The 26,433-nt window shown below is 35.7% G+C and overlaps 1 protein-coding gene across 1 annotated transcript; it reads left to right on the top strand.

Annotated features, from left to right (window-relative positions):
• The first annotated feature begins 1,896 nt into the window (after positions 1–1,896).
• On the top strand, positions 1,897–25,992 carry LOC132165453 (RNA cytidine acetyltransferase 2-like). The gene is made up of 22 exons (XM_059576029.1): positions 1,897–2,124; positions 4,495–4,586; positions 5,211–5,382; positions 5,508–5,630; positions 6,981–7,154; positions 7,419–7,529; positions 7,620–7,753; positions 7,874–7,967; positions 12,636–12,734; positions 13,687–13,823; positions 14,233–14,330; positions 14,924–15,047; positions 15,138–15,225; positions 15,312–15,411; positions 15,537–15,589; positions 21,711–21,887; positions 21,982–22,019; positions 24,245–24,341; positions 25,089–25,268; positions 25,394–25,502; positions 25,590–25,659; positions 25,732–25,992. The coding sequence occupies exons 1-22, from the start codon at positions 2,020–2,022 to the stop codon at positions 25,919–25,921; spliced, it is 2,565 nt and encodes an 854-aa protein (XP_059432012.1). The 5' UTR covers positions 1,897–2,019; the 3' UTR covers positions 25,922–25,992.
• Positions 25,993–26,433: the final 441 nt, after the last annotated feature.

The following is a 26,433-nucleotide window of genomic DNA, read 5'->3' as shown; positions in this document are numbered from 1 at the left end:
AGCTCGTCCGGACGGGATTGCAAACGAGATTGCAGACGAGGCTCTCGGGGAAAATAGAATTCTTCGAGCGTCCGAACGGCACTTCTTCTCGTCCGAACGATAATTAAATGGATGATGAATCTTGGCACTTTTGGTCACCATTTTGCTTACCGAATTAAGCCAACAAGAACTTACAATTTTTACAAATAAAATAAAGTACTAAGTTATATAAAATATTTGATTTTTGTTTTCTTCTCTAAATACATGTACCGTTTATAGAATTTTGAGTTAAATGCCTTTCACCTCCCTGCGGTTTAATAATTTTATTTTTACTTCGGTTTCAATTCATATCGTAGATGGTATATTTGTTATGGCTAAAAATATAGATGGTCACTCACTCCGTCCATAAAATTAATGAAAATTCATGTTGAACCAATCAAAAATTGTCACGTGGCTATATGCTTCGTTAATTAAAAAAAAAAAAAAAAAAACCTAAAAAGATAAAAATATGAAAAAGCATTAAAATAGTTTTTTTTTTAAAAAAAACTAGAAATAGGGAATGGGTGGCTTGAGCCACTCCCTATGGCTAGCCAAGGTGTGGTTTTCGACAACCCCTTTAGCCGACTTGGGGTGAGCCAACCCTTAAGAATTTGTTTGGAGGGTTGGTCATTGTGGATGGTTCTGCCACCTTCCAAAACGGAGCCTTAGGGTCTCATTCATTGGTCTCCAATGTGAGAGACTGGTCTTGATGGTTAGAGACTAACTTGGCGGTGGATCTCGATTTGTTTTTGTTTTTGTTTTTTTAATTATTATTATTATTATTATTTTAAATTAAGGTATAATTGTATTTTTAAATATGCAATAATAGTATTGTAGAGATTTTATTCGATTTTTATTGAATTGAACAAAAATTCTATGGAAGACCAAAATGATTAAGTAATTTCAGGGTATAATAGCAATTTTTATTTTTAAATATAGGGATAAATGTAAAATTGGACCATGTAGTTGACCTAACTTCATGTGGTATAACAAATAATTTATAGGTCATTGTAGTTGGCCTAAATTATAAATCACTCCCTTTGGTATAAAAAATAATTTATAGGTTCTTAGGGTAAGCCAAAATAAGAGTTTACTTCCTAAAATTAATTTATGTTACTTTGTCACGTCATATTGCTACAGTAAATTAACCTAATCTCTTCTATCCCAAAAATTTTACTCCGTGCGTAACCTTCCCTCATTTTCATATTTTTTACCACGATTTGAGAGCATTTTATGAGAATTTGACGGTTTCATTTTTTGAAGCAGTTGACGAAGATGAAGAAGAGAGAGGGTTACGCACGAGATAAAATTTTAGGGATATAAGAGATTAGGTTTATTTACTGTAAGTCTGTAACTGTATGACGTGATGTGTAATTTTAGCTGGCATCATAAAATAATGTGAAAAATTCTAATTGTTATTTTTGAAAGTTAGAAATTAATAATAACACGTGTCACGTTTTTATTGAGTATGACGTGGCAAGTTACTTAATGGAAATTAATTTCAGGGAGTAAACAATTATTTTGGCATACATGAGGACTTATAAATTATTTTTTATACAACATAGAGTGATTTGTAATTTAAGCCATTACATAGACCTCTAAATTATTTTTTATACCACATGGAATGATCTGTAATTTAGGCCTTTACATAGACCTCTAAATTATTTTTTATACCACATGGAGTGATTTGTAATTTAAGTAAACCTCAATGACCAATTTTGCATTTAATAAATAGTATAGTAGAAATTTTATTCAATTCTTATTGAGTTTAACAAAAATTGTAATGGAAGACCGAAAGAATTGAGTAATTTCAGGGAAACGACATCGTAATGAAAACATTACTATCCCCTTTCGTAACCCCTATGATAAACCCTAGGCTACGCTCAGAAAAGAAACATAAACCCTAGCAAAGAGCAGAGAGAGAGTAGGAAACAGAGCCTTGCTATTAGAACAGCAACTGAGAAGAAATAGCTCAAACCGTAGGATTAAAGCAAAAAGAGAATGAGGAAGAAGGTCGACGAGCGCATCAGAACCCTAATCGAAAATGGCGTCAAAACCCGCCATCGCTCCATTTTCCTCATAATCGGTGACAAGTCACGCGACCAGGCACTCTCTCTTCTCTTTCCTGTCATATATAGATATATAGGAGTTTATATAACTAGCAATTGAAGGTTTGCTTTTGCCTTTCCTTAATTATTGTTTGGCTGCTAAGAAATATAAGGGAGGAAAAAAGTGAAGTGAAATTTTCAGCCTTGTTTTAGTGTCACCGTGTTTTTTGAAAGCGGAAAGTTTGTTCTGAATTGAGCCAAATTGTCTTCTGAAACGGCCTTACATTTAAGTTTTCCAGGAAGAATTAGGGGGAATCATCTCGTTAATGTTGGATAATAGGCTCAGACAGTGTTCTCTTACTATTATTATTATTATTATTATTATTATTATTTATATATTTTTTTTCTCTGTTTGTAAGTTTAACTTCTTTGCCGTCTGGTTGGTTGCTGAGAAAAACTGAGGGAAAGAAGAAAGTAGAAAGTTAAGAATTAGGGTTAATTACCCTTTTTTTTCCCATGAACTGACACGCTATTTTAAGTTGCCCCATTAATTGGCGCCTCTCATACTCAGCTGCATTAAACTACCATTTTGTTATAAAAACCTCTATCCAGTCTTAGGCGTTATCTTGTATACTTCCTGTGTACTAAGTTGTGCCCCTATGCTCTTTTTGTTATATACAACATTACTTATCAAAAAAAAAAAAAAAAAAAAACCTCCATCCGTTTGTCAAAATCATTAAAAAAATATAAAATGACGAAAATACTCTTAAGTTTTCAAACTAAATTTACATAAATACCCTTAAAATTGTTATTATTTTTAGGGTTAAATGCCCTTTTGGTTCCTGAGTTTTAACGACTTTATTTTTTTTCACCTAAGTTTGATTTTGTATTAAGACCATACCTCTTTTATGGGTAAATACAGAGATGGTACCTCCATCCATGAAACTAACGGAATTCCATGTCAAACCAGTAAAAACCTGCCACATGTCATATGCCTCAACAAAAAATTGTAAAAAAATAATTAAAAAAATTCAAATTTAAAAATGAAGAAAACTAGAAAATACTAAAAAGCAGTTAAAAAAACCAAAGCCCCTGGGAGTGGTTCGGCCACCCCCAAAGAGCAAAATGGGGTTGGGTTAAACCACCCCCAAGGGCCTTGAGCCACACCCTTTTGGCCTAGGAGTGATTTCGGCCACTCCCTATGGCCGGTCTGAGGGTGGAACAACACTCCCAAGTGGCCAAACCCCTAATTTATTTTTTTTGGCGAGGCCGAACTTTCCCCAAGCCAAGGTCCTTGGGGGTGGTTCGGCCACCCCCAAAAGGCCAAAAAGAAAAAAACAATTAGAGGTTTGGCTCCTGGGGGGTGGCCGACCACCCCCATTGGCTCAAAGGGGTGGCTCAAGCCACCCCTTTTTCATATTTTTATTTATAAATTTTTTGTTGAGGCATATGACATGAGTTTTGATTGGTTTGATATGAAATTCCATTAGTTTCATGAACGGAAGATAGATGGAGTTATTATCTCTGTTTTTACCCATAAGAGAGGTACCACCTATGAAACAAAATGAAATCTAGGTGGAGGCATTTAACCCTTATTTTTGAATAAAAAGTAAAAAAAAAAAAAGATATAAAAAAGATAAAAGGAAACATCCTAAGGTAGCCGAGCCATCTCCGATTCTCATAGGGGGTGGCCGAGCCACCCCAAAAAAGGCTTAGGGGTGGTTCGACGACCACCCCTTCTCTCTCTCTCTCTCTCTCTCTCTCTCTCTTATTGATTTTATTTTTTAAGTTTTTTAATTTTTTATTTAGTTATTTAGTTTTTGTGTTTTTTATTTAGTTTCTTAATTTTGGTATTTTTTTAATTGAGTAATGCTATATACCATACAAACATCCTACAAATATCTTATAAAGCTGATGTGGCAAGGTCTAGTAGCCATTGGATATAATTTTTTTTTAACAAGGGTTGATCCAATTGCTACTAGACTTTGCCATGTCAGCTTGTAGAATATTTGTGGGATGTTTATATGGTATGTAGAATTACTCTTTTTTTTATTTTAGGTTATTTATGTCCTTTAACGAGATTTAACTTCTAAAAAAGAATATTCCGTTTGATTTAACGATATTCCCTAACGGCGGTTTTTTTTTTTGTAACAAAATGAGAGTTCCATACGGCTGAGTGTGATAGGTGTCAGTTGATGAGGGCAACTTATAAATGAGTGGTAGTTCATGGGGAAAAAAAGTAACTAACCCTAAGAATTACTATGAGTTTTGGTTTGCCTGAAATCTTATTAGGTGTGGTGGAATGGAGCCCTTTTTTTTTTTTGTGCAAATTGAAAACCTTATCCATCATCAAATTATGCTTAATTGGTACTTATCAAAAAAAATTATGCTTAATTGGTTGCTAATCCTGTGTTTTAATGTTGGGCAGATTGTGAATCTCCATTACATGCTAAGTAAGGCAGTTATTAAAGCGAAGCCAAATGTTTTGTGGTGCTACAAGGACAAACTTGAACTCAGCAGGTTAGTTTTACCTGTTCCTTTTATCTTCTTTTGGAAGGTTGGGGAGCGGTAAATAAATGTTACTTGTTAGCAGATTTCCATTGTAAAGGATACTGTCTTGATTTTGTGTTTATGTGTTTCTTACAGCAGTACACAATGCAATCATTGATATCCCATATACCATATGGGGAAAGTTCATACATCGTTACTTAATGTTGCTGCATGGTTTGATTACATTTGATTACCCTATAGGGAACTAGTTTTATGTGTACATGCTTTCTCATAGGATATGAATGTTGTCTGAGAGCATATGATGAGCACTCTCAAAAGTAATTACTTCTTAAAGAAATGTATATTTGGTTTTCAGAATGGGACATTTGCTGTGTGCATGCACCTCCTCATATCTACTCACAGAAATTGTAATCATTGGACCAAAATTTAAATGCCTTAATTATATTTCCCCTTTACATTTGTTGATCAAGCATCGGGTCTTTAAGAAGTTTGACTTATCGATTACACATACTTCCGTTTTACACAAGTTCAGTCTTGTGTTTGCCGTAGGGTTTGCTCTTGTATTTTCTCTGTTGGGAGAATTTCTTAGAGGTGCCTGCAGAATTTTTTCGCTGAGTTGATTTTTTAATGCAGTCACAAGAAAAAACGTGCAAAGCAGGTAAAAAAGCTAATGCAGAGGGGGCTTCTGGATCCTGAGAAGGTTGATCCTTTTTCACTTTTTGTTGAGACTGGAGGTTTGACATATTGCTTGTACAAGGATTCAGAAAGAATTCTTGGTAATACCTTTGGAATGTGTGTGCTTCAGGTAAGCTTGCCTATCGTATAGCCATGTAATCGAATTGTTTAGTGGTTAATTAATGGTGCCTTCATGGTTACTCCCTCCGTCTCTCTCTCACATATGTTAAAGTTTACTCTTTGTACTTTTATCAGGATTTTGAGGCTTTGACGCCAAATCTACTAGCAAGAACAATTGAAACAGTAGAGGGTGGTGGGTTAATTGTATTGCTGCTTCGTTCTCTGTCCTCACTGACCAATCTGTATACCATGGTTATGGTATGAAATAAAGGCCCAATTGCTATCATAGCTTGTTTCTATTCTCTCTCTTTTCACGTTTGTATGAAATTAGCCATCAACTCTCTCTCTCCCTCTCCCTCTCCCTCTCCATATATATATATATATATTATCTGTATGCTTGTAATATATCTTGTATTTGTAAATTTTAATCCTTATGACCTTATTTTTGTCTACCTGACTTGTCTGATGAGTTGCCTAAGCCTTTTAGGAGCCAATCTAGCTAAATGGTCATGTTCTTTGGGTCTGAGGTCAGCTTTGGTTGGGGTGACAAATAATTTGAGCCCTTAATTGATTTGCCTGATAACCCAAACTGTACCTGCTTTTTAGATAATAATTGCCACCCCCAGGTTGCCCTTGAATGAAATATTATTAATACCTTCTTTTGAATGGCGAAACACGTAAAATGTTTTCAAATGAACTGAGGCTTAAGGCTAAAATTGCTAACCTTACTACTTTTCTCTCACTTGATTTGATGTAATTTTTTATGATATTGGATGTTCTAAATACTGAAGTGGTAAGATTTTCTGTTTGAATTAATTGATTAGGGCCTGTAGAATTAATAAGGGATAATTTTTCTTGGTTATATTACTGTGAGGTACAAGATGAGTTTTTGTAATTTTTATTTGTTTACTTTAAGTTTTGTAATTTTATTTTATTTACTTATTTATATATTTCTGTTGGATTATATCTGCTTCTGATTTTAAATTCATCGCTTTTCTCATTCACTTGAAATAGTTTAGAAATATAATTCTTTTCTTATTACAGAAAGTCCTTTCGGAATTTTTTGCACTACCCAAAATTTGCCTTTTAGATGTATAGGTTGCATTGTGTTTCTGTAATCCTAATCTTTGCAAGTGAAATGCGTCACAAATTATCTTATAATGTTTTATAGAGTACTGGACATACAGATCCATCATTTAAGCTTGCTGCACCATTTGACAACTATGTCAACGGCTTTTCCAGCTTGTGACCCCCTTAAATGATGGATCGATGTATCAGGTTAACCGTGATGAGATATCTTGTGTATGGCTATGACTGTGACATTGTAATGCATCAATTGCTGATACTCATGACACAACTGATTTCCATATTTCTCTCTTTTTTTGATAAGTAATAAAAGATTTATTAAAAAAAGCGTAAGGCCCCCTAAGTACACATGAACAAAAGATTTCCATATTTCTCTCTTGTGCTTAAACAATCATTACAAATGGTTTATATGAGGCTTACTTGACATTGTTATGCTTCAAATGCTGATACTTATGATACAACTGATTTCCATATTTCTCTCTTGTGCTTAAACAATCATTATAAACGGCTTACTGATTTCAGGATGTTCATGAGAGGTTTCGAACTGAATCTCATTCTGAGGCTGCTGGACGCTTTAATGAGCGTTTCTTATTATCACTTGCTTCTTGTAAAGCGTGTGTAATCATGGACGATGAACTGAATATTTTACCAATTTCATCACATATAAGGTCTATCACTCCTGTTCCAGTTAAAGAGGTAACTTTTGGCATCTTCAACTTTGTGGTTTAAAGGAGACTTGAAATTTTAAAGATGTTTTCAACTTCCATAGCATCCAAAGCAAAACCGCAAAAACTTATGCTGTATTCTATTTCAGTGTGTGATTGACAGTGTTCTTATTTATTCAATATATGAAAGGGGTTAGTATAATAATATTTGTAACCATAGTAGTAGTTGATCATTATTCACTCTGGTTTCACTGCTGTATAAGTATTTTCTCTTTCCCCTTATTGGTTATTGAAGGACTCTGAAGGGCTTTCAGTGGCAGAACGAGACCTGAAGAATCTCAAAGAACAACTAAATGATGATATTCCTGTTGGTCCTTTAATTAAGAAGTGTTGTACATTGGACCAGGTAGAGATTTGCTAAGATGTTATAAGGTCCTATTTTGCTGTCATGTAGTTGAATGATTTGAGTTGGTAACTATTTCTCATGCTTGAATAGGGAAAAGCTGTGATTACATTTTTAGATGCAATTTTGGACAAAACGCTTCGTAGTACTGTTGCCTTGCTTGCTGCTCGTGGCCGTGGGAAATCCGCTGCACTTGGTTTGGCAATTGCTGGAGCTATTGCTGCCGGGTAGTAGACTTGATCTATATGGGGATAGAATTAATTAATTAATTCATGATATTATATCTATTTGTTTATTTTTCTTATTGACAAATGCTAGATTCTTACTAGAGAAATTTATCTTGATAGGTATTCAAATATCTTTGTAACTGCACCAAGCCCTGAAAACTTGAAAACCTTGTTTGAATTTGTTTGCAAGGGTTTTGATGCACTTGAATATAAGGTACAATCATTATCTATCCATTTCGATGATCTGATGTATTGTCTTGCTAGTATTATTTACTATCATTAACATGTTTTTTTCTGAAGTTCTTGCGGTAGTTATGTAGTTGCAGGTATTCTTCTTAGGTTGTCTTCATTAAAATGATAATTGTGGAGTACTTTTGAATGCATAGCTTGAACCTATTAGTTTGGGAAAATATAAATGTAGCTTGAACCTATTAGTTTAGGAAAATATAAATGACCCTGTGTTTCTAAATTTGATTTTTAATTCCTTAAGCCTTTTGCATTTTTCATTTCACTCCTTTTGTCCAAAATCATTTAAAACTGTTTACATGGCCTTAACTGGGTCTGTTAATGCCACGTGAGTAGTTTTGCCACATCACTTAAAAAATTTATATTTATATTTATATTTTATTAAAACAATTAAAATCTTGAAAGAAAAGAATGGGGAGGTTTTCTTCATTTCTTAGCTTCTCTGCTTGTTCGTTATGTTGCATAGGTGTCTTGGGTTGGTGTTTGTTGACGATAACTGAAGAAGTTTGTACTTGGGTTTTGTGTTGTTGAGTTTGTGTGTAACGAAGGTCATGTGGAGTCCCTTTGAGTTCATTATCGATCCACGGGGAAACGCCTCAGGCTAAGAATTGTGGAACGAGGGAAAGGCTATTTACGTTCGGTTTTTCTAGAGAAAGAGGGAGCTATTTGGTTACTCTTGATGGTCGATGAGGTGGCAAAAGTGGAAGACAATCTAAAGTTTATTCAAAAGTTCAGAGACTCTCAAGGAGCCTTCCTAGATCAACGTTGTAGAAATTCTCATGGGAATTGGCCATTAAGGAGTTCAGCAATGGTGGGCGGAGGGGATTTATTATTATCCCCACGGCCAAGAATAAATAGGGATGGTGTGAGTTCGTGGACATGCTACAGCTTTTGATGTCTCCGATTTCATCCGTGAAACAAGCACCTCTGACCATCGTCCTGCCCTCATCAAGATACCAATCTATTGCGGAGTATTGTTCCTATGCTTAGGTGGTAGCCAAAAAGGGTAGCTTGTCCGCTGCAAACAGTAGGGAGTATCAAATAGATTACTGTCGGAGCTCGTTGTAAGATACAACCCCTTAGGCAGACTCAGAGCGCAACAACGTAGCCGCCTTCTGCTGTCAAATTTTCAGCTCCTCCCAACGCTCGAATACTGCCAAAGTAAATTGTTAGGGGAAGGGCGATGACAACATTATTGTTTTCTTCGTGGAAGATACATAGATCCAATAGAGTCCAAATCCAGTACTCCTCTAGTGCTGGCAAAGGGCCACGATTGAGTGTATGTGTGGATGATAAAGGAAGGGTCCACATTTGTTGGACAAATGATCAAGCATGAGTGGCCTATGCGTGGGCTCCATGCGTAAAAGATCATCACAAGACCCCAACGCAGGCTAGGTCTGGGGATATAGTTTATGACTACTTTGTTGGTGCTTTATGCCCAAAAGAAATTTGTAAGTCCATGTCATTTAAGGCAACCTTGTGCTAACTCTCATTGCCCACCGCAACCCTTTTGCAATTAGTAGGCTTTGGTCGAATACCTAATTAATGAATGGGCTTCTGAACTGAGCCTCCCAAAGGCCCAAATATCAATGGGCTTAACATGCAATTGTTACCAGGCGTGTGGCCCGAGCTCTGTCTTGTGGGTTGAATATCATTTTTGGGTGGGTGGTCCATTCAAATCTTATGTGGATCGGCATTAATCTCCATTTCGTCACACAAATTCTCAATGGGTGTTGAATTGATGATGAAATCCGGTGCAGGGGAAGCATTAGAGGGCAGAAAACATCGGCAAGTGTGGCTACTGTCTTGCCGGTGGACGACAGAGCCCGAGTTTGGTTCCCTTTGTTGTAGTTTCTCTATCTCAAGTGAATCTGTGAGGAGCGACAATTTGATTTTACTTGTGCATACACATGGATCCGAGTATGGGCCTGACAGGAGTATCCTCAATTCTTCAAAGGACACTGTTGTAGAGATCCTGAACCCACCTGCACAGGTTCTGTGGTTCCCTTTTCTAGCAATGAGGGTGTCCTTCATATTACCCCTTAAAGGTTCCCTCTCTTAGTTCCTAAACCCTTTGTGTGCGACAATGAGTGCTTAGAGTGGGTCAAGAGACGAATGTATGGGCTAGAAAAATTCTTAGGGGTTTCATATGAAGGTTTTGAATAGGAAGTTTCAAGAATTGTTCTCTGCAATTGAATCTAGTTGTAAGGGGTGCAAAAGGAAGGTTAGACTCTTTCTAAAAGGAGGCATGGAGTGGGGTGTTGGAGTTAGGGAATTTCTAAATTTGTTTTGATAAGTGAACTATGATTCCAAGAGGAATCCATACAAACCTCGTCCTTCTCAGAATCATGCAAGGCTTCTGCCCCATTATGAGTTTAAAAATTATTAGCTTGAATGTCCGTGGAGTTAACGACGCAGGGAAATGGCTCAACATTGGCAATTGCAACTAATTTAAAAATTGGAAGTTTGATGTAATGTGTTTTCAAGAAACTAAAATGGAGCAGATTTCAGCTTGTACTGTTCGAGGCTTGTGGGGTGGTCTTTTTTGCCAAGCTCAGGCAGAAAAAAGAATAGTTAATATCTAAGTGGACCCAAGCCCATTAGCTTAGGCTTTTGGGTTAGAGTGGTATTCAAAGATGTATATTAATGTACTCTTGGTAAAACTCCCTAACCGTTTATCTTCCCAAATCTTTTTGATTTGATTCATTAATATGCTATATGTTATGAACTACAAGAATCAATCACGTTAGCACATCATAGACCAATTAATTAATTCTCATGTCGGCACAACATAGACCAATTAATTAATGCCCGTTGGTACCGAAGGTCCCGCTAGTCATATCTCGCTTTTCTTCGACCTGCCGATAATGTATAATACCTTTTCCGTTTGTATTTCCTTTGCCTGATATTGGCTGACATCATACCCATTTGGTGCCGGCAATGTGGGATGTCCCACTTGAAGCCCTTTACTCGTCAGAACCTATTGTTTGGTTCCGATAGTAAAACCTTTGCGTCCCAGCTTGCTAATAACCCGTCTGTAAAGCTCTTTGTTCAACAGTAAGATTGTTCCTGAATAAGCCTGTTTGTTAGCAATCTCAACAGCAAGACGAGCCCACTCAGTAATTAGAGCCTCTCAGGAACAAGATGTAATTCTTGTCCTACATCACCCCTTCCCCAAATTGTTTTCTTCACTTGCACAACAACTTTAGGCAACTTTGGGTTGAATCCTTTTTTTTTTTGATAAGTAACTTTGGGTTGAATCCTTATGATTAGTAATCTTAGAAGGTGGGGTTTTATTCTTGTAAATTTGTGCTGCCTATGCAATAAAAAGGAGGAGACCATAAATCACCTCCTTATTCATTGTGAGTACACCAATGATCTTTGACACTTGGTTCTCAACTTATTCGGTGTTTCGTGGGCTCCGCCTAGCAGTATCCTAGAGCTGTTATACTTTTGGAAGACTCAAGGATGAGGATACTCATAAGAGGCTATTTGGAAAGCTATTCCCACGCATTTAACATGGAGCATTTGGAGAGAAAGAAATTGGCGCCTCTTTGACGACTGCAAATCTAATGTGATTTGTTTAAAATCCTCTTTTTTGAGATCTCTCTTAGATTGTGCTTTAGTCTTTGTTCCTAATTTCTCTTCTTCGAATCTTGTAGATGTTAACTTTCTAGATTCCAAATGCCTCTAGGATGGTTTTCTCTCTTGTATACTTTTCATGTACGAGGGCTTTGCCTTTTTCTCTTAATAAGTATTATTTATATATAAAAAAAAAAGGTGGCGCCTCCCATCCCCCTGCAAGGGGGTGGGGGGGGACACTCCCAACATATGGGGTTGCTTGCGTGGCCACCCCAAGCAAAGAGGGTTGGCTCATGGGGCCACCCCTCTTCTTGGGGTGGCTACAGCCACCCTTTTGTTTCGGTTGCTACAAGAGCCACCTGTCAGTAGGTGGTGGCCACCCCTGCCCATTTTGTGTGTGTGTTTTTTTTTTTAAAAATTTATTTTTATTTAGATTTTAATAAAATAAAAAAATTATTTTTCGAGTGGCCATGTAAGTAGTTTTAGACGATTTTGGATGGAAGGAGTGAAATGAAAAACGCAAAAAACTTAAGGAGTTAAAAGTTGGATTTAGAAAGGAGTAAATTTATATTTTTCATATTAGTGTTTTTCCATCCAGTTGCTTATTAAAAACTGAGTTCTTGTATTCAGTTAACTATGTTAGTTCAGCAGATTGTGATATATGTCAGCTAATAGACCATGCAATTCTGAACACACCCAAAATTCATCTTTGAAAATGAAATATAGAGAACTTATTGGTGCTGTAGACATTCGTTCCACATATAATGACATTCAAAATCAAAGGGGTCAGTTCATATTTCCTTAATTAAGATGGTCTTGTGAGTTTGGACAAATTTTAGATGTTGCATAAATCTTGATTTTTCCTAATGTTGTATGGTTTGTAATTTTTAAAAGAATGTTTACTCGCTATGCATTTTGGTGCTTGAAAAATACGCCAGTTTAATGCATTTCGGAAAACATGTTATGCACCTCCTTGTTCATTTTGTTTTACTGTTCATATAATGCAAATGGTATACTAAATATATCCAGTATAACACTGTAACCCTGTTTTCAGGAACATATAGATTTTGATGTGGTGAAAAGTAGTAGTCCTGAGTTCAAGAAAGCAACTGTGCGAATCAATATTTACAGGCAGCACAGGCAAACAATTCAGGTTATCGACTTCTATGGACTTTTATTATGTAATGTGTTTGCTTTGCTTGAGTATCTTGTTGGTTGTGTGAGAATGGTTTTTACATAATTATGGTCATCATAATGTTATATTCAATACTTTTCCATGTGCATGCCTCTGTGCAGCCAATCACCATAAATGGATTGTACCATATGTAAGAAATAGTAGTTTATGCATTTTTTTTCTTTTCTTTTCAGTAAAAGTTATCTCATTCATCCCCCCCAAAAAAAGGTTTATGCCCTTTCTTTGTTTTTTTTTTGATAGTATGAGTCACAATCATCTACATTCAGAAGAAACATAATATCTGTATACAAGCTACAGATGGGCTAGTTCTCACTCTGGAATGTGCATATTTAACTCAGTTTAAGGGTTTGGATTGGTTGTTAGTGATAAAACGTACGTTATGATACTTTTTTTTTTTTTTTTTTTGTTCGTATACAATGTATTCCTTGTACATTTGAATCTTCTTCGTAAGGGGAGCTGCCAGCAAAACTTTGAAGGACGGCACTGTGCTGCAGCAAACATACTCTAGAGGCATAAGCATCATTCCTGTTGTCATTAAGAATGTTCGCTTGCATTTACACATCAATGTTCTGCTCTTCATTAATATGGGTTTCTGTTAATTTGATTTTCCAGTGCTTTCTTGATCGCCCTTTTTTCTTCATCTCATCTGTGGTACTTAGTACTATCCTGGGATGGATAAACCTTGTGGGGATTATTCCCTTTTGGGGCTTTTAAGCTAGTGGGGACTGTTCCCCTTTTGGGCCTTTTTGTTAAATTACTTCTTAATTGAAAAGAAAGCTGTAGTTCTCAAATGCATCCTTGTTGGTTATGCTGGAGATTGCATTAAACAAATTGTAATCAGTTTACTCTATAATACTCAATCCTCTTAAATGCTCAGACATCTAGTTGTTTTTCTCATTGGTCCTTGCAGTATATACAGCCACATGAGCATGAAAAGCTTTCCCAGGTTGAACTGCTGGTTGTTGATGAAGCAGCTGCTATTCCATTGCCTGTTGTGAAGTCCTTGCTTGGTCCTTATTTAGTTTTCCTTTCATCCACAGTAAATGGGTATGACTTGTCTCATATTTAATTGTATGTTTTGTAGAGAGAAGCTATTGCTTTAGTACTAGAACATTCCGTTTCCTTTTCCAATGATCTTACTGTTATATGTTTTCCTTCAATTTTGCTTAATGTGCTTTCATGTTCTTTTGCAGTGATCTTAACTGTTTATTAATTTCCTTTTGAATTTAATGCAATATAAATGCTTAAAAACCTTTTTTGTCTCTGTATTTAAACATGTTTTTTGTATGTCATAACCAGATTTATGTTTAGTCATGAAAGAACCTCCCATTTTATGTTTCAATGATGTCTTCTGTTTCTTATCTTCTTTAATCATGCTTAATGTGCTCTTCTGATTTGTGTGGTGAATCTTAGCACAATTTAATTACTGAAATACTCTTTCTTAATCCACTTAAAGCTATGAAGGTACCGGTCGGTCTTTGTCACTAAAACTTCTGCAGCAATTGGAAGGGCAAAACAGGGAGTCTGCTAACAGTGTGGGGGGCTTTCATTCTGGTATGACTATGCATCACTTTTCAACTCACAACTTGGCCTGGTTGATTTGACTTTCTGGAACAATTATTAAACTCATATGATAAAAATGATTAAATATGTTTCCGTGAGTAACTTAATTTAAAGTAACTCACGAAACTTATGAGTCACTCATTGCCTCTAGATTATAAGAAAATGGTTTAGTTTTTTAAATAATTATTGTACTTAAAATACTTATCAAAAAAATTATTGTACTTAAAATGGTTAGATTTAGAGACCACATCTTAAGATAAACTTTCTCAATGGTATTGCTAGTTCCGTCAAGATTCAAAATGTTTAAGGTATATTTTCCTAACGAAGTTTACTATAAGCGGTGTCTCATATGTATGTTTGCATAGCTCACGAGTCATCACTAGATTCTTTTGACTGGGTAATCTTAAGATGACTTATAAATCTCCAACTATATTCTTTTCAGTCATATCAATTATCTTTGTCTGCAATACTTGGATCTTTGGCTCGTGGGCCACTATTGTTATTGTTATTATTATTATTATTATTTTGCTCTTTTTTTACTTTTGGTGCTTATTTGCTAAGCTATCAAACAACTGTGATTATAGGCCGTATTTTCAAAAAGATAGAATTGAGTGAATCTATCAGATATGCTTCTGGGGACCCAATTGAATCCTGGCTTCATGCTTTACTTTGCTTGGATGTTACAAATTCCATCCCTAATATTAACAGGTTAGAAAATTATTTGTAGAACCTGTGGGAGAGGAATCCATCTCCATAATATTTGTATCTTCATTAATGTCCTTTCTTTTCTGTAACTAGGATACCTCAACCTGATGATTGTGATTTGTACTATGTTAATCGGGATACACTTTTTTCCTATCACAATGATAGTGAGGTTTTTTTACAGGTATTTACATATTATTGAATGTTGATATTTAATGTTTCAATCTCTTATCAATATATATTTGGAATTTATCTTTCTAACATGTGCAGCGAATGATGGCTTTATATGTTGCTTCTCACTACAAAAACTCTCCAAATGATTTACAACTAATGGCGGATGCTCCAGCGCATCACTTGTTTGTATTGCTTGGTATATCTATTCTCCTTTTGACTGGTTTTACTGTATATTCGTCGAGAGAGGAACTTCTTTTTTTTTTTTTGTTTTTTTTTCCTTGGTCATGAGCTGGACTTCTTGTAACTATTGATGATATGCAGGTCCTGTTGATGAGTCAAAAAATCAACTTCCTGATATCTTGTGCGTCATCCAGGTTTGTCTCTATCATCATTATGAGGCACACTAGAATAAGTACTCCTATTTTTAATGTGTTACAGCCTCTTTTACAAACAAACTATTTGTGATGACATTATAGATAAGATAGAGTGTCGACTGGCTAGTTGGAAGAGGATGTACTTGTCGAAGGGTGGGAGGATTACCTTGATTAAGAGCACTCTATCTAATTTGCCTACTTACTTTGTCTTTTTTTTTTTTTTTTTTTTTCTATCCCCATTGGTGTAGCCAACAACACGGAGAAGTTACAACGGGACTTCTTGTGGGGTGGTGTTGGTGTGGGGTGGTGTTGGTGAGGGTAAGTTGGTCTAAGGTTTGTTCTCCGATCTTTGGGGGATTTGGGGCTCAAGATTTACTTATATTCAACCGAGCTCTATTGGGGAAGTGTCTTTGGCACTATGTGCATGAGATAGTTGCTCTATGGAGGGTAGTAGTGGATCTCAAATACTTCAACTCGTGGGGTGGGTGATATTCTAATGATGTTCATGGGTCGTATGGTGTTAGTCTTCTAAGTTTATATTAGATTTGAGGTGGGTGATAGTTCTAAATTATATTTTGGCATGACTTGTGGTATGGGGACCAAACCCTGAAGGTAACGTTTTTGAATTTATTTCAAAACTAGCTCATAACCCGCGCTATGCGCCGGATTCTTCATTATAATTTAATTTTAAAATTTAAACGCATCTTCATCGTAATTTTCATTATAGGTTAAAAAAGACGCATACAAATATATCTCATAAACAAAAAAATGGTCAAATTCAACTACCATAAAATTGAACCAGTCATTAAATTAGCTTAATTAATGGTATGAGCATTGAATTATATTTCAAGAATTTTCTTTATATGGGATTTCCTTAAGTTTAAAAATATAATGTACAATATTATTTTCGCAGAATTTACTACTCTCCAAAACTATAAAAGGACAACACTTACAATTTAAAAACATACTACATTAAATACTCATAATTGGCCATATAGGTCATCAAAAAATAAATAAAAATTATTTAATGTAGTTATTTAAATAAAAACTTATTTATTTGTTGATGACCTATATGGCTGATTATGAGTAGTTAATGTAGTATGTTTTCAAATTGTAAGTGTTGTCCTTCTATAGTTTTGGAGAGTAGTAAATTCAGAGAAAATAATATCGCACATTAAATTTTTGAACTTAATGAAAACCCATATAAGGAAAATTCTTGAAATATAATTAAATGCCCATAACATTAGTTAAGCTAATTTAATGACTGGTTCAATTTTATAAAAGAACGGTTCACTCTTTAAAAATGATGGGTTCAATGTTCAAAAATTGTTTTAAAAACCGGTTTAGCCTTAAAAAAGAAATGTTTTAAGAATACAAAATAAAACAAAATCTTTCGCTCAACATTTACTATAGTGAAATAAATTGTCTCATATCAGGTTCAATGTTTAATTATCTCTTTGTTGTTTTGAAATCATATAGATTTTTTATTTTTAGGGGTAATTACCTTTTGTCCCCATGAACTACTACGCTTTAGCACTTTTCTCCCATGAACTACCAATTATGATACATGACCCCATTAAACTACTATCTTATGACAAAAAGTCCTCTTCTGTCAGTTAAAGGGATTAAAATTGACGGTCAACGGTCATGTGCCATTTTAATTTTTTTTTCTTCCACTTATGCCCTCATTTTAAATTGTTTTCATGTGTTGGATTAGGGTTTAGGAGGGTATAAACGTCATTTTCGCGGTCTGAAGTGAGGGCAAAAGTGGAAGAAAAAAATTTAAAATGGCACATGACTTGCACATGATCGTTGACCATCAATTTTAATCCCTTTAACTGACGGAATGAGGTTTTTTGTCATAAGATGGTAGTTTGATGGGGTGAGGTGTCATAGTTGGTAGTTCATGGAGGGAAAGTGCAAGGTGCTGTAGTTCATGGGGGTAAAAGGTAATTATCCGTTATTTTTATTTTGCTTTCAAAAGAATAAAAACACTTTCAAAAAATGTATGCAAATCAAGTAAATTACACAAACAAACAAAAAAATCCCATAAAAAATTCAAATGAAGAACATCTCAATAAAAAATTTAACAAACAAAACGGCAACATATTTAGATCTCAATCCAAACTCAGATTCAAATTGGTGCCTACTACAAAGAAACTTTCTCGAAAAATATACGTAATTTATGGTCGCGAAAAATTTATACATAAAAACGAAAAGATACTTTAAAGCAACGGAATTTTTAATTAAATATTGTAAATGTTATAATCTTCTATTAGCCCACTAAATCCACCAAATTTATTATCTTAATTTTGAAGTTGCAATTTTTATTAAATAAAAAACATACAGTGAGAGTGCAAATTGAAAAAAAAAAAAACTTGCAAATACAGCTAATACCTAATCACAAGTTTTATCAAAGCAGCTCAAAACGATAGCTTAATACAAAATTTTTATCCTTTCCCTTAAATTGCAAAAGAGGCAGAGGGTATGAGTATTGCTAATTTATATTAACAATACAAAACATAAAAGTCAAACAAAAGGACACTATTTTTTTCAAAGGGAAAACATACACACAGAATACAAATTGGAAAAAAAAAAATGAACTCGTAAATAAGTAAATACCCAATCACAATTTTTTTGCAGAGAAACACACTAACCTGAAGAATGATAGCAGAAACAAAACTGAGAGATAGAGAGAGAGACGTGGAGGGGGAAAGAGAGTGAGAGAGATGTGGAGAGAAAGAGATAAAGATGTGGTATTTAATACTATTCCCTAAACCCTAAACGTATTATTCACTTAAAATACATATGAACTGGTTCAATTTTAACTGGTTTAGTGTTAAAAAATTATGTCTTAAAAAACTGGTTTAGCCTTTAAAAAAAAATAGGTTCACGGCACATGTCGCAATTCTAGGCTATTCTAAGAGGGGTATTGACTATTATATATATGGATTTCTTTACCTCGTTCTTTAATATGTTGTACTCCTTCAATTTGAGACCGAGGGGTGAAGACAAGCTTCATTTGATCCCTTCCAAGAGAGGGTCTTTTGATATGAGATCATTCTACAATGTCCTAATTCCCCGCTATACTACTTTCCCTTGGAGGTGTATTTGGAGGAATAAGGTCCCTTTGTGAGTGGCGTTCTTTGATTGGACAATAGCATTGGGGAGGATTCTCATTACGGATTACTATAGGAAGCAACATATCATGGTGGTAGATTGGTGTTGCATGGGTAAGGAGAGTGGATAGGGGTGGAAGTAGAATTTTAGGTTTGGGGAGGTAAAACTAATAAAAAAAAAAAAATACTACGCGCATGAGAGAGAGGCTTGGTGGAGAATTGTGGTGGATGCCAAGTTTGGTTCTGCATGGGGTGGATGGCATTCTTTTGACAATCCCGAGCCTCATGAGGTGGGTCTTTGGAGGCATATTAGGAGAGGGTGGCGAGTGTTTTCTAAATATATTAAATTCGACCCAGGAGACGGATCTCAAATCAGATTTTGGGATGATGTTTGGTGCGGGGAAATGATTTTTAAGGAAGCTTATCCAGGCCTATATAACATAGCTAATGCAAAAGATGCATCCATTGCCGATAATTTGGAGTTTATGGGTGGAACTCGTCAATGGAATGTTAGCTTCCTTCGATCAATCCATGATTGGGAATTGGAAGTGCTAGCCTCGTTCTATACTACGTTATATTCTCACAAGTGGAGTAGGGGAGGGGTGGACAAAATTTGGTGGATCCCATCGAGAAAAGGGAAGTTCGATGTTAGATCATTCTACAATATCCTGGTAAGCAAAGAAGCGAGTCCTTTTCCTTGGAAGAGCATATGGCGCACCAAGGCACCTTCGAGAGTGGCTTTCTTTACTTGGATGGCGGTGTCAGGGAAGGTTCTCACAATTGATAATCTCAGAAAAAGGAATATTATCATGATCAATAGATGTTGCTTGTGCAAAATTGATGGGGAGACTATTGATCATCTTTTCTTTCACTGTGAGATTGCTCGTTCCTTATGGCAGGCCATCTTCAGTCGTTTTGGGTTGTCTTGGGTCATGCCTAGCAAGGTGGCGGGCTTGTTTGCTTGTTGGTGGGCGGGAGGTCACTCTAGGAGTGCTGTTGTTTGGAAAATGGTCCCTCTATGCATTATGTGGTGCCTTTGGTTAGAAAGGAATGAGAAATGCTTTGAGGATTCTGAGAGATCATTGGAGGAAGTCACAGCCTTCTTTTTCCATACGCTTTACACTTGGACAGCTGCTTGGCTTGCTCCTATAGTTATTAGCTATCTTGATTTCCTTGTTCTTTTCTCTTCTTCTAGCTAGTTGTTTCCTTTGTATACCCCATGCGTGCTAGGGTTGCGCCTCTCTGCGCTTTTGATATATAAACATTACTTATCAAAAAAAAAAAAAAAAACTAATAAAAATAAAATTTGGGGGAGGGAGGTAAAATTTTGATTGAAAAAGGGTTATAGGGGTATTTTAAAAAAATTTGGGGAAGACCTGGTGGCTTGGGGGCAACAATGTAATTCTGCCCCTGAGAGTAGGGAATCCGTTGACCATCTTTCACTCCATTGCGAGATTGCATGTACTTTATGGAATATTATTGTCAGCCTCTCTGGGTTAGATTGGGTCATGTCTGAAAGAGTGGTAGATCTCTTCGCATGTTGGAGAGGGCCGTTTGGTAGTTCTCAATGTGCAACAGTGTAGAAGATGGTTCCAGCCTGTTTAATGTGGTGTCTTTTAAGAGAAGAAATGATTATCTTTTGGAAGACCATGAGAGGAAAATGGTGGATTGTTTCTCAATACTCTATATCATTGGCTGACTACCATTGATTGTTTTCATTTTTCTGGCTTTCATGATTTTCTAGATATGTTTTCTTTTTGTGGCTAGGTGTTTCTTACGTATACTTTATGTGTACTCTGGTTGCGCTTTTGTGCTTTTTAATGAATTCCATTTACTTGTTAAAAAAAAAAAATCCACCTGCATTTCCTGTGAAATTTAGATGTATGAGATTTCCTGTTGGGAACCACGTTTTGTAATAATGCAGACATGCGAGGTTTTTGGCTTTATTATCCCTAATCCCTAATCATTTTTTTTTCATGGCCTTTGCCCAAAGAAGCTGATTCACCTTCCATTGCCGTAGCTCTTGTATCATGACCAGATTCTATACAAATCAAATGCCAACTGTTTGTAGAGTTTCATGTTTTGATGAAAAGGATACAAGAACTTTCTTTAAGCTTATAGATCCATTAACATGCCCCTGGCTTTGGCTTTTGGTTAACAAGGGTAGGGTGCAATGGAGTAGTCTGTTCAAATTTTTTTTGACTTTCTCAATATGCCGAATAAGAACTTAAAACGAGTGATATGTTTTTGAGAAAATATCATTATTAAAGATTGAAGCGAATGGGTTACCTATTTAGAAAAAGAGGCTGGACCAATGCTTATTAGCATTTTGGAGTGGTCCTACCCAAGTGTGGATATAATGAAGCTTCTAGCAAAGAGAAATGCTACATTTCTCAAATTTTTTCTCCAAAAGCTAGTTCCCAAATGATGTGTCACCATCCAATGAGTTGGTGACACATTTTCCAAAATAATAAATTTCATGGATGGTTACACATCATTTGGGAATCAACTTTTGAAAAAAAAACTTTGGGAAGTGTAGCACTTCTCCTTGGCAAATGCTACCCACAAGTTTTTGTTCTCATATTGTGGATTGGAACAAGCCAACTTCCCACTCTAGCTAGAGATATTGAGAATCCTGTATTGTTATTTGTTTCCCAGGCTAGGGAGGATTCAGAACCTGTATGAGCATTCATCTTCTCACTGCCATGCTACCCATCCAAATTTCATGTTCCTATAAAAATTAGCTGTGCTAAACACAAATTAACATTTTGAAATTTTTAGCAGCTTTATCATCTTTAAGCCATGTAATGCACAGATGTAATGGTTGCAGCTCCTGTTTCACTTTATTTTGGGTTACTAATTTCTTTTTTTCTTTCTAAGTTTATGTGTTGTTATTAAAGCTTAGACTCTAAAAGCCTTCAAATTTATTTTTATATTCTTAGCGAATGTTTTTCTATTTGTTTGCTGCTTAACATGGTATATTTCTATCAATTTATTTGCAGGTTTCTCTTGAGGGACAGATTTCTCGTAAATCTGCAATCAAAAGTCTAAGTGATGGTTATCAACCTTCTGGAGACCAAATACCATGGAAATTCTGTGAGCAATTCCAGGACACCAGTTTCCCTAGTCTTTCAGGTGCTCGCATTGTCCGCATTGCTACCCATCCAAGTGTCATGAGGGTTAGTCTGTGTTTAAGCATGGGAAGTTGAGTTGTTTCACCCAGATTCTTGTCACATTTAATTAATTTTATATTTTTGTGTTTATCTATTGCAGTCTGGATATGGTTCAAAAGCAGTGGAACTTTTATCAAGGTATGCAATGTTTGATTTCCTGCCTGCTTTGTCATCTGTAAGGTGTTGGAGAGAATATGACTAATACTCATTTACCTAATATGTATAGAATGCAGTAGGAGAAAAGTTATTTTAGGCCTTGGTCTTGTTTAAGATAGTTTTCAACTACACATGATGCATATGGTGTTGTTTTTGCTGCTGATTATCTATGTTGTTTATGGGATATTAGTCATTACTCAGCCTGTGTCCCTACCTTCTTTTCTATTTGCAAACAAAGATATCAATGGCACCATTCTTCTAGTTCATGTGGCTTGCAAAATCATGTCTGAACCTAAGGATCTTGGGAAATTGTGTAAATTTGCCATGTGACAATTTCCCTCTTTCTAATAAAATCTCATACGCATGATTTGTGGTGTGGGGACCAGCCCCTGATGGTAGCTTTTTCGGAATTACACGATGTAAGGAAGTGTGGGTGGCAGATCATATGCAATTCTTTAATGAAAATCTTAAGTGGAATATGTTTTTTTTTCCCAGACCAGTGCATGATTGGGAGGTAGACATGGTCACCACTTTCTTTTGGCTTCGGTGCCCTCCTGGCTAGCTATTTTCCAATGTGGTTTTCCCTGATTCGTTGAGTTACACATTTAGGTCACAAACAGCACTGCTATACTGCTCCTACTATGCGAAAGGTTTCCCAATCATAGTTGTTGTGCAAGGATGTATTGTAAAGTTGGTTTTATCAAGAATCTTGCATTGTCTCATGGCCCCCTGTCTATCATATTTTTCGGACTGGCTATAAAGCTCGACATGGAGATGGCCTATGATAGAATGGAGTGGAATTTTATCTTTTAAAATGATGGAGAAATTGGGCTTTTATTGCAAAGGGATAAATCTGGTTCGGCATTTTTTTTTCCCTCCTTAATGGGACTCCTTATGGGCTCTTGGCCCACATGCGATCTTAGACAGGAAGGCCCATTATCGCCATTTCTTTTTATTATGGGCTTGGAAATATTGTCTAGGATGCTATGGAAAGATGAATTTAATGGGCTTCCTCATGGGATTAAACTTTCTTGGGCCAGCCCATCTATCCTGTGCTTGTTTGCAAACAATACAATAATATTTGCCAGAGCTACACACATAGATGCTGCTTTATCAGATTGAGAGAGGTTGGTAGGATAAAATATGTTGGATCTTGTCTAAAATGAAGAAGTTTGAAGTAATGTCCTTTTATCATGCTTTATCCATTCCTGTTGGTTCCCCACTTCCTTGGAAGAGTATTTGGAGAGTGAAGTTCTCTTCAAGAGTGGCGCTCTTTGGGTGGATAGCAGTACTTGGGAAGATAATTACATTGGATAATCTGAGGAAGAGGAACGTCATAGTGGTTGGTGGAGTGGTGTTGCATGTGCAAGAGGAGTGTAGAGTCTATAGATCATCTTCTTTTTCTTTGTGATTTGGCAAGAGAATTATGAGTATCAATTTTCTGTCTTTTTGGTGTAGAATGGGTCATGCCTAGAAAGGTAATTGAATTGATGGCAATTTGGAGAGGTTAGATGGGAAGCCGTAACATCTTTTTTTTTTTTTTTTTGAAAAAAAATAAATAAATAAGGTTTGGAGGATGGCACCTTTATGCTTAATATGGTGCATTTGGAGAGAGCAGAATGCAATAAGCTTTGAAGATCGTGCGATTTTAGTGCTAGAACTAAAGAACGTTATGTTTAAATCACTTTATACATGGATATCGGCATACAATAATATGCATTTTTCTAGTTCTTCTGAATTTTTGTTCTTCTTTTTCTCTATATTAGGGTGTCTCTCTTGTATATTTCATGTGTACTTGAGTTACACCCCTCTACGCTTTCTAATGAGATTAAATTACTAATAAAAAAATTATTAAATTTTTTTTTGTAACATGAGTTGTGTTCACTTTCCTTGTTTGCAAAATAATGATTTTAGTTTTGAGACTTATGAAGCATTTTATAACTCATTGCTCAACCTGGTTATAATAAAGTGGGAATTCCTTACGAAGAAGCACGTTTTGGGCATGATTTTAGACTTATAGGTCTACATACATGCATACTGTTATTTTGGGATTTTGATTATATTGTTATATTTTTGGATATCTAATATCTCCGCTGCACTTGCAGCAAGCGAAAGTGATTTGAACTTAGCATTTGTTTCGGAACATTTTGTGACACTTTTGCTCTTCGCGAATCTTAATGACGAGCATTTGCATTAACCATTTGCAGTTATTTCGAAGGATTGATTCATCCTATTTCTGAGGTGGATGATGTTATGAATGTTACAGAGACACCATATGCCAGAGTTACTGAAGCTGCAGAGAAGGTCCAGTCCCATAACTAGACTTGGTTTCATTTGATCAATTTCTTTTTATAAATGAAATTAAAAAAATTATGCTTAGCTCAGAGTATTCTGTAAATGATTTCTTCCATTTAAATGTGTACAGTAATCGATAACGTTTTCATATTTTTTTTCCCCACTAATTCATTCTTGGTTGAGTCATTTAAAATTTGAAGAACTTTAAATAGATAGATATTGAATGCTCAATTTGAGTTGGACATCGGAGTCCTACTTATCTTCGGCAGATTATTATACACTTATTCTTTGGCCTTTCTAGATAGTTCCAAATCGCTTTACATATGGACAGGAGTGTATAGTATCTCACATTTTTCTAGCTTTTCTGAATTTGTGGATTTCTGTTCTTCTTTTAATCATTAATTGGGGTTATCTCTTGTATACATCCTGTATATTAGGGTTGCACCCCCTGCGCTTATTAATAAAATGCATTACTTATCAAAAAAAGTGGCCGTGGTTCTATTATATGGAATCAAAACCTTGTTTTGAATTCAAAAGTCCTGACAGACTTGAGTGGTTCATAATTTCTTCTGCAATTTTAAAGCAAAATGACTATTCATTACTTCATGAATGTCAAAGAACCTACCACTGACGTTGAATGATTGTTGGGCATTACTAAGTCTTTAGAAAAGCACTTCAATTTATAGTTTTGTCTAGAATCATATATTTTTTGGAACATTTTTGTTACATCTGACTTTGATAATACCAAATTTGCAGGCTTCATTGCTAGAGGAAAATATAAAGCCTAGAACTAATCTTCCTCCTTTGCTAGTTCATCTCCGTGAAAGGCAACCTGAGAAGCTACATTATATTGGTGTCTCTTTTGGGCTTACCCAGGACCTTTTTCGCTTTTGGAGGAAACGTGGCTTTGCTCCATTCTACATTGGCCAGATTCCAGTTAAGATTATTTTTTATTTTTATTTATACCTCTCTGCATGAATTATGTACTTTTTAAAAAAAAAAAGAAAAAAAGAAAAGACAAGAGGATTTAATTGTAATTTGAAATTTTTTTGATGATTTAGAGTGCTGTGACTGGCGAGCATACATGTATGGTCCTTAAACCTTTGAACAATGATGATATTGAAGATAGTGGATCGGATAAATGGGGATTTTTTGGTCCATTTTATGAAGGTGAGTCCACCCTCTCTAAGAACTACGTACTGATTTCATCCATATATTTATTCAGTTCATAGCTTGATAATTTGTTTCTATAACTAGATTTCAGGCAAAGATTTACTAGACTACTGCAACTTAGCTTCCGTGAAATGGAGTATAAGCTTGCTATGAGGTGGGCATTGCAAATTTAAACTTTTCAGATACGCGATCATTATCAAATATGCTCATACTTCTAATCTTTCAGCATCCTGGAGCCGAAAATCAATTTCGAGGCGCTGGAGGCTACTCCATCTACCTCAGATGGATTATTGAGTTCAATTAAACAATTTATATCACCACATGATATGAAGCGACTGGAAGCTTATACCAACAATCTTGCTGACTTTCATCTGGTGAGATCTCTAAACAATAGTTTTGACGGCATTACCATGTAGTGTTTTGTGGGGTTTCATGGGAGTAGATAATATGATATTGGTATGTGGTAAAAACTGATATATGCATATGTGTCTATTAAAAGTAGCTGTTACACATCAAAAAAAAAAAAAAGTAGCCGTCTTCCAAAAATTGTTGTCTGCCAATTGTTGGCAGTTGTGGGTTTAGCAATAAATTACTGAAGTCTAATCACAAACAATCCCCATGCCCTCTAACTTCCAACCTGATGACAATATCACATATATGCCAACCTATTTGTACTTGCCTTCCTGCATTCACCAAATGGCGATGCCAAACATGTGATAAATCATTATGCAAACTGACCTCAACATGATCTAGGTTCTCTGTGTTCCTCCTTGAAGCCCAAAAGCACCTCTTTCCGCTGCCCATCTCACTGCCTCCAAAGCCTCCAGTAAATTAATCCTTGCTCAATATCGATTAATAACGTATCTGTTTTCTTGCTTGAATCAAGATCCATAGGAAAATCTCAGCCTAGAGCAGTCTTTGTTCCATG

Source organism: Corylus avellana, chromosome ca11 (genome assembly GCF_901000735.1).
Source record: "Corylus avellana chromosome ca11, CavTom2PMs-1.0".
NCBI lineage: Eukaryota > Viridiplantae > Streptophyta > Magnoliopsida > Fagales > Betulaceae > Corylus > Corylus avellana.
The sequence above is the reverse complement of the archived record's forward strand: the minus strand, read 5'-3'. Positions and strand labels throughout refer to the sequence as shown.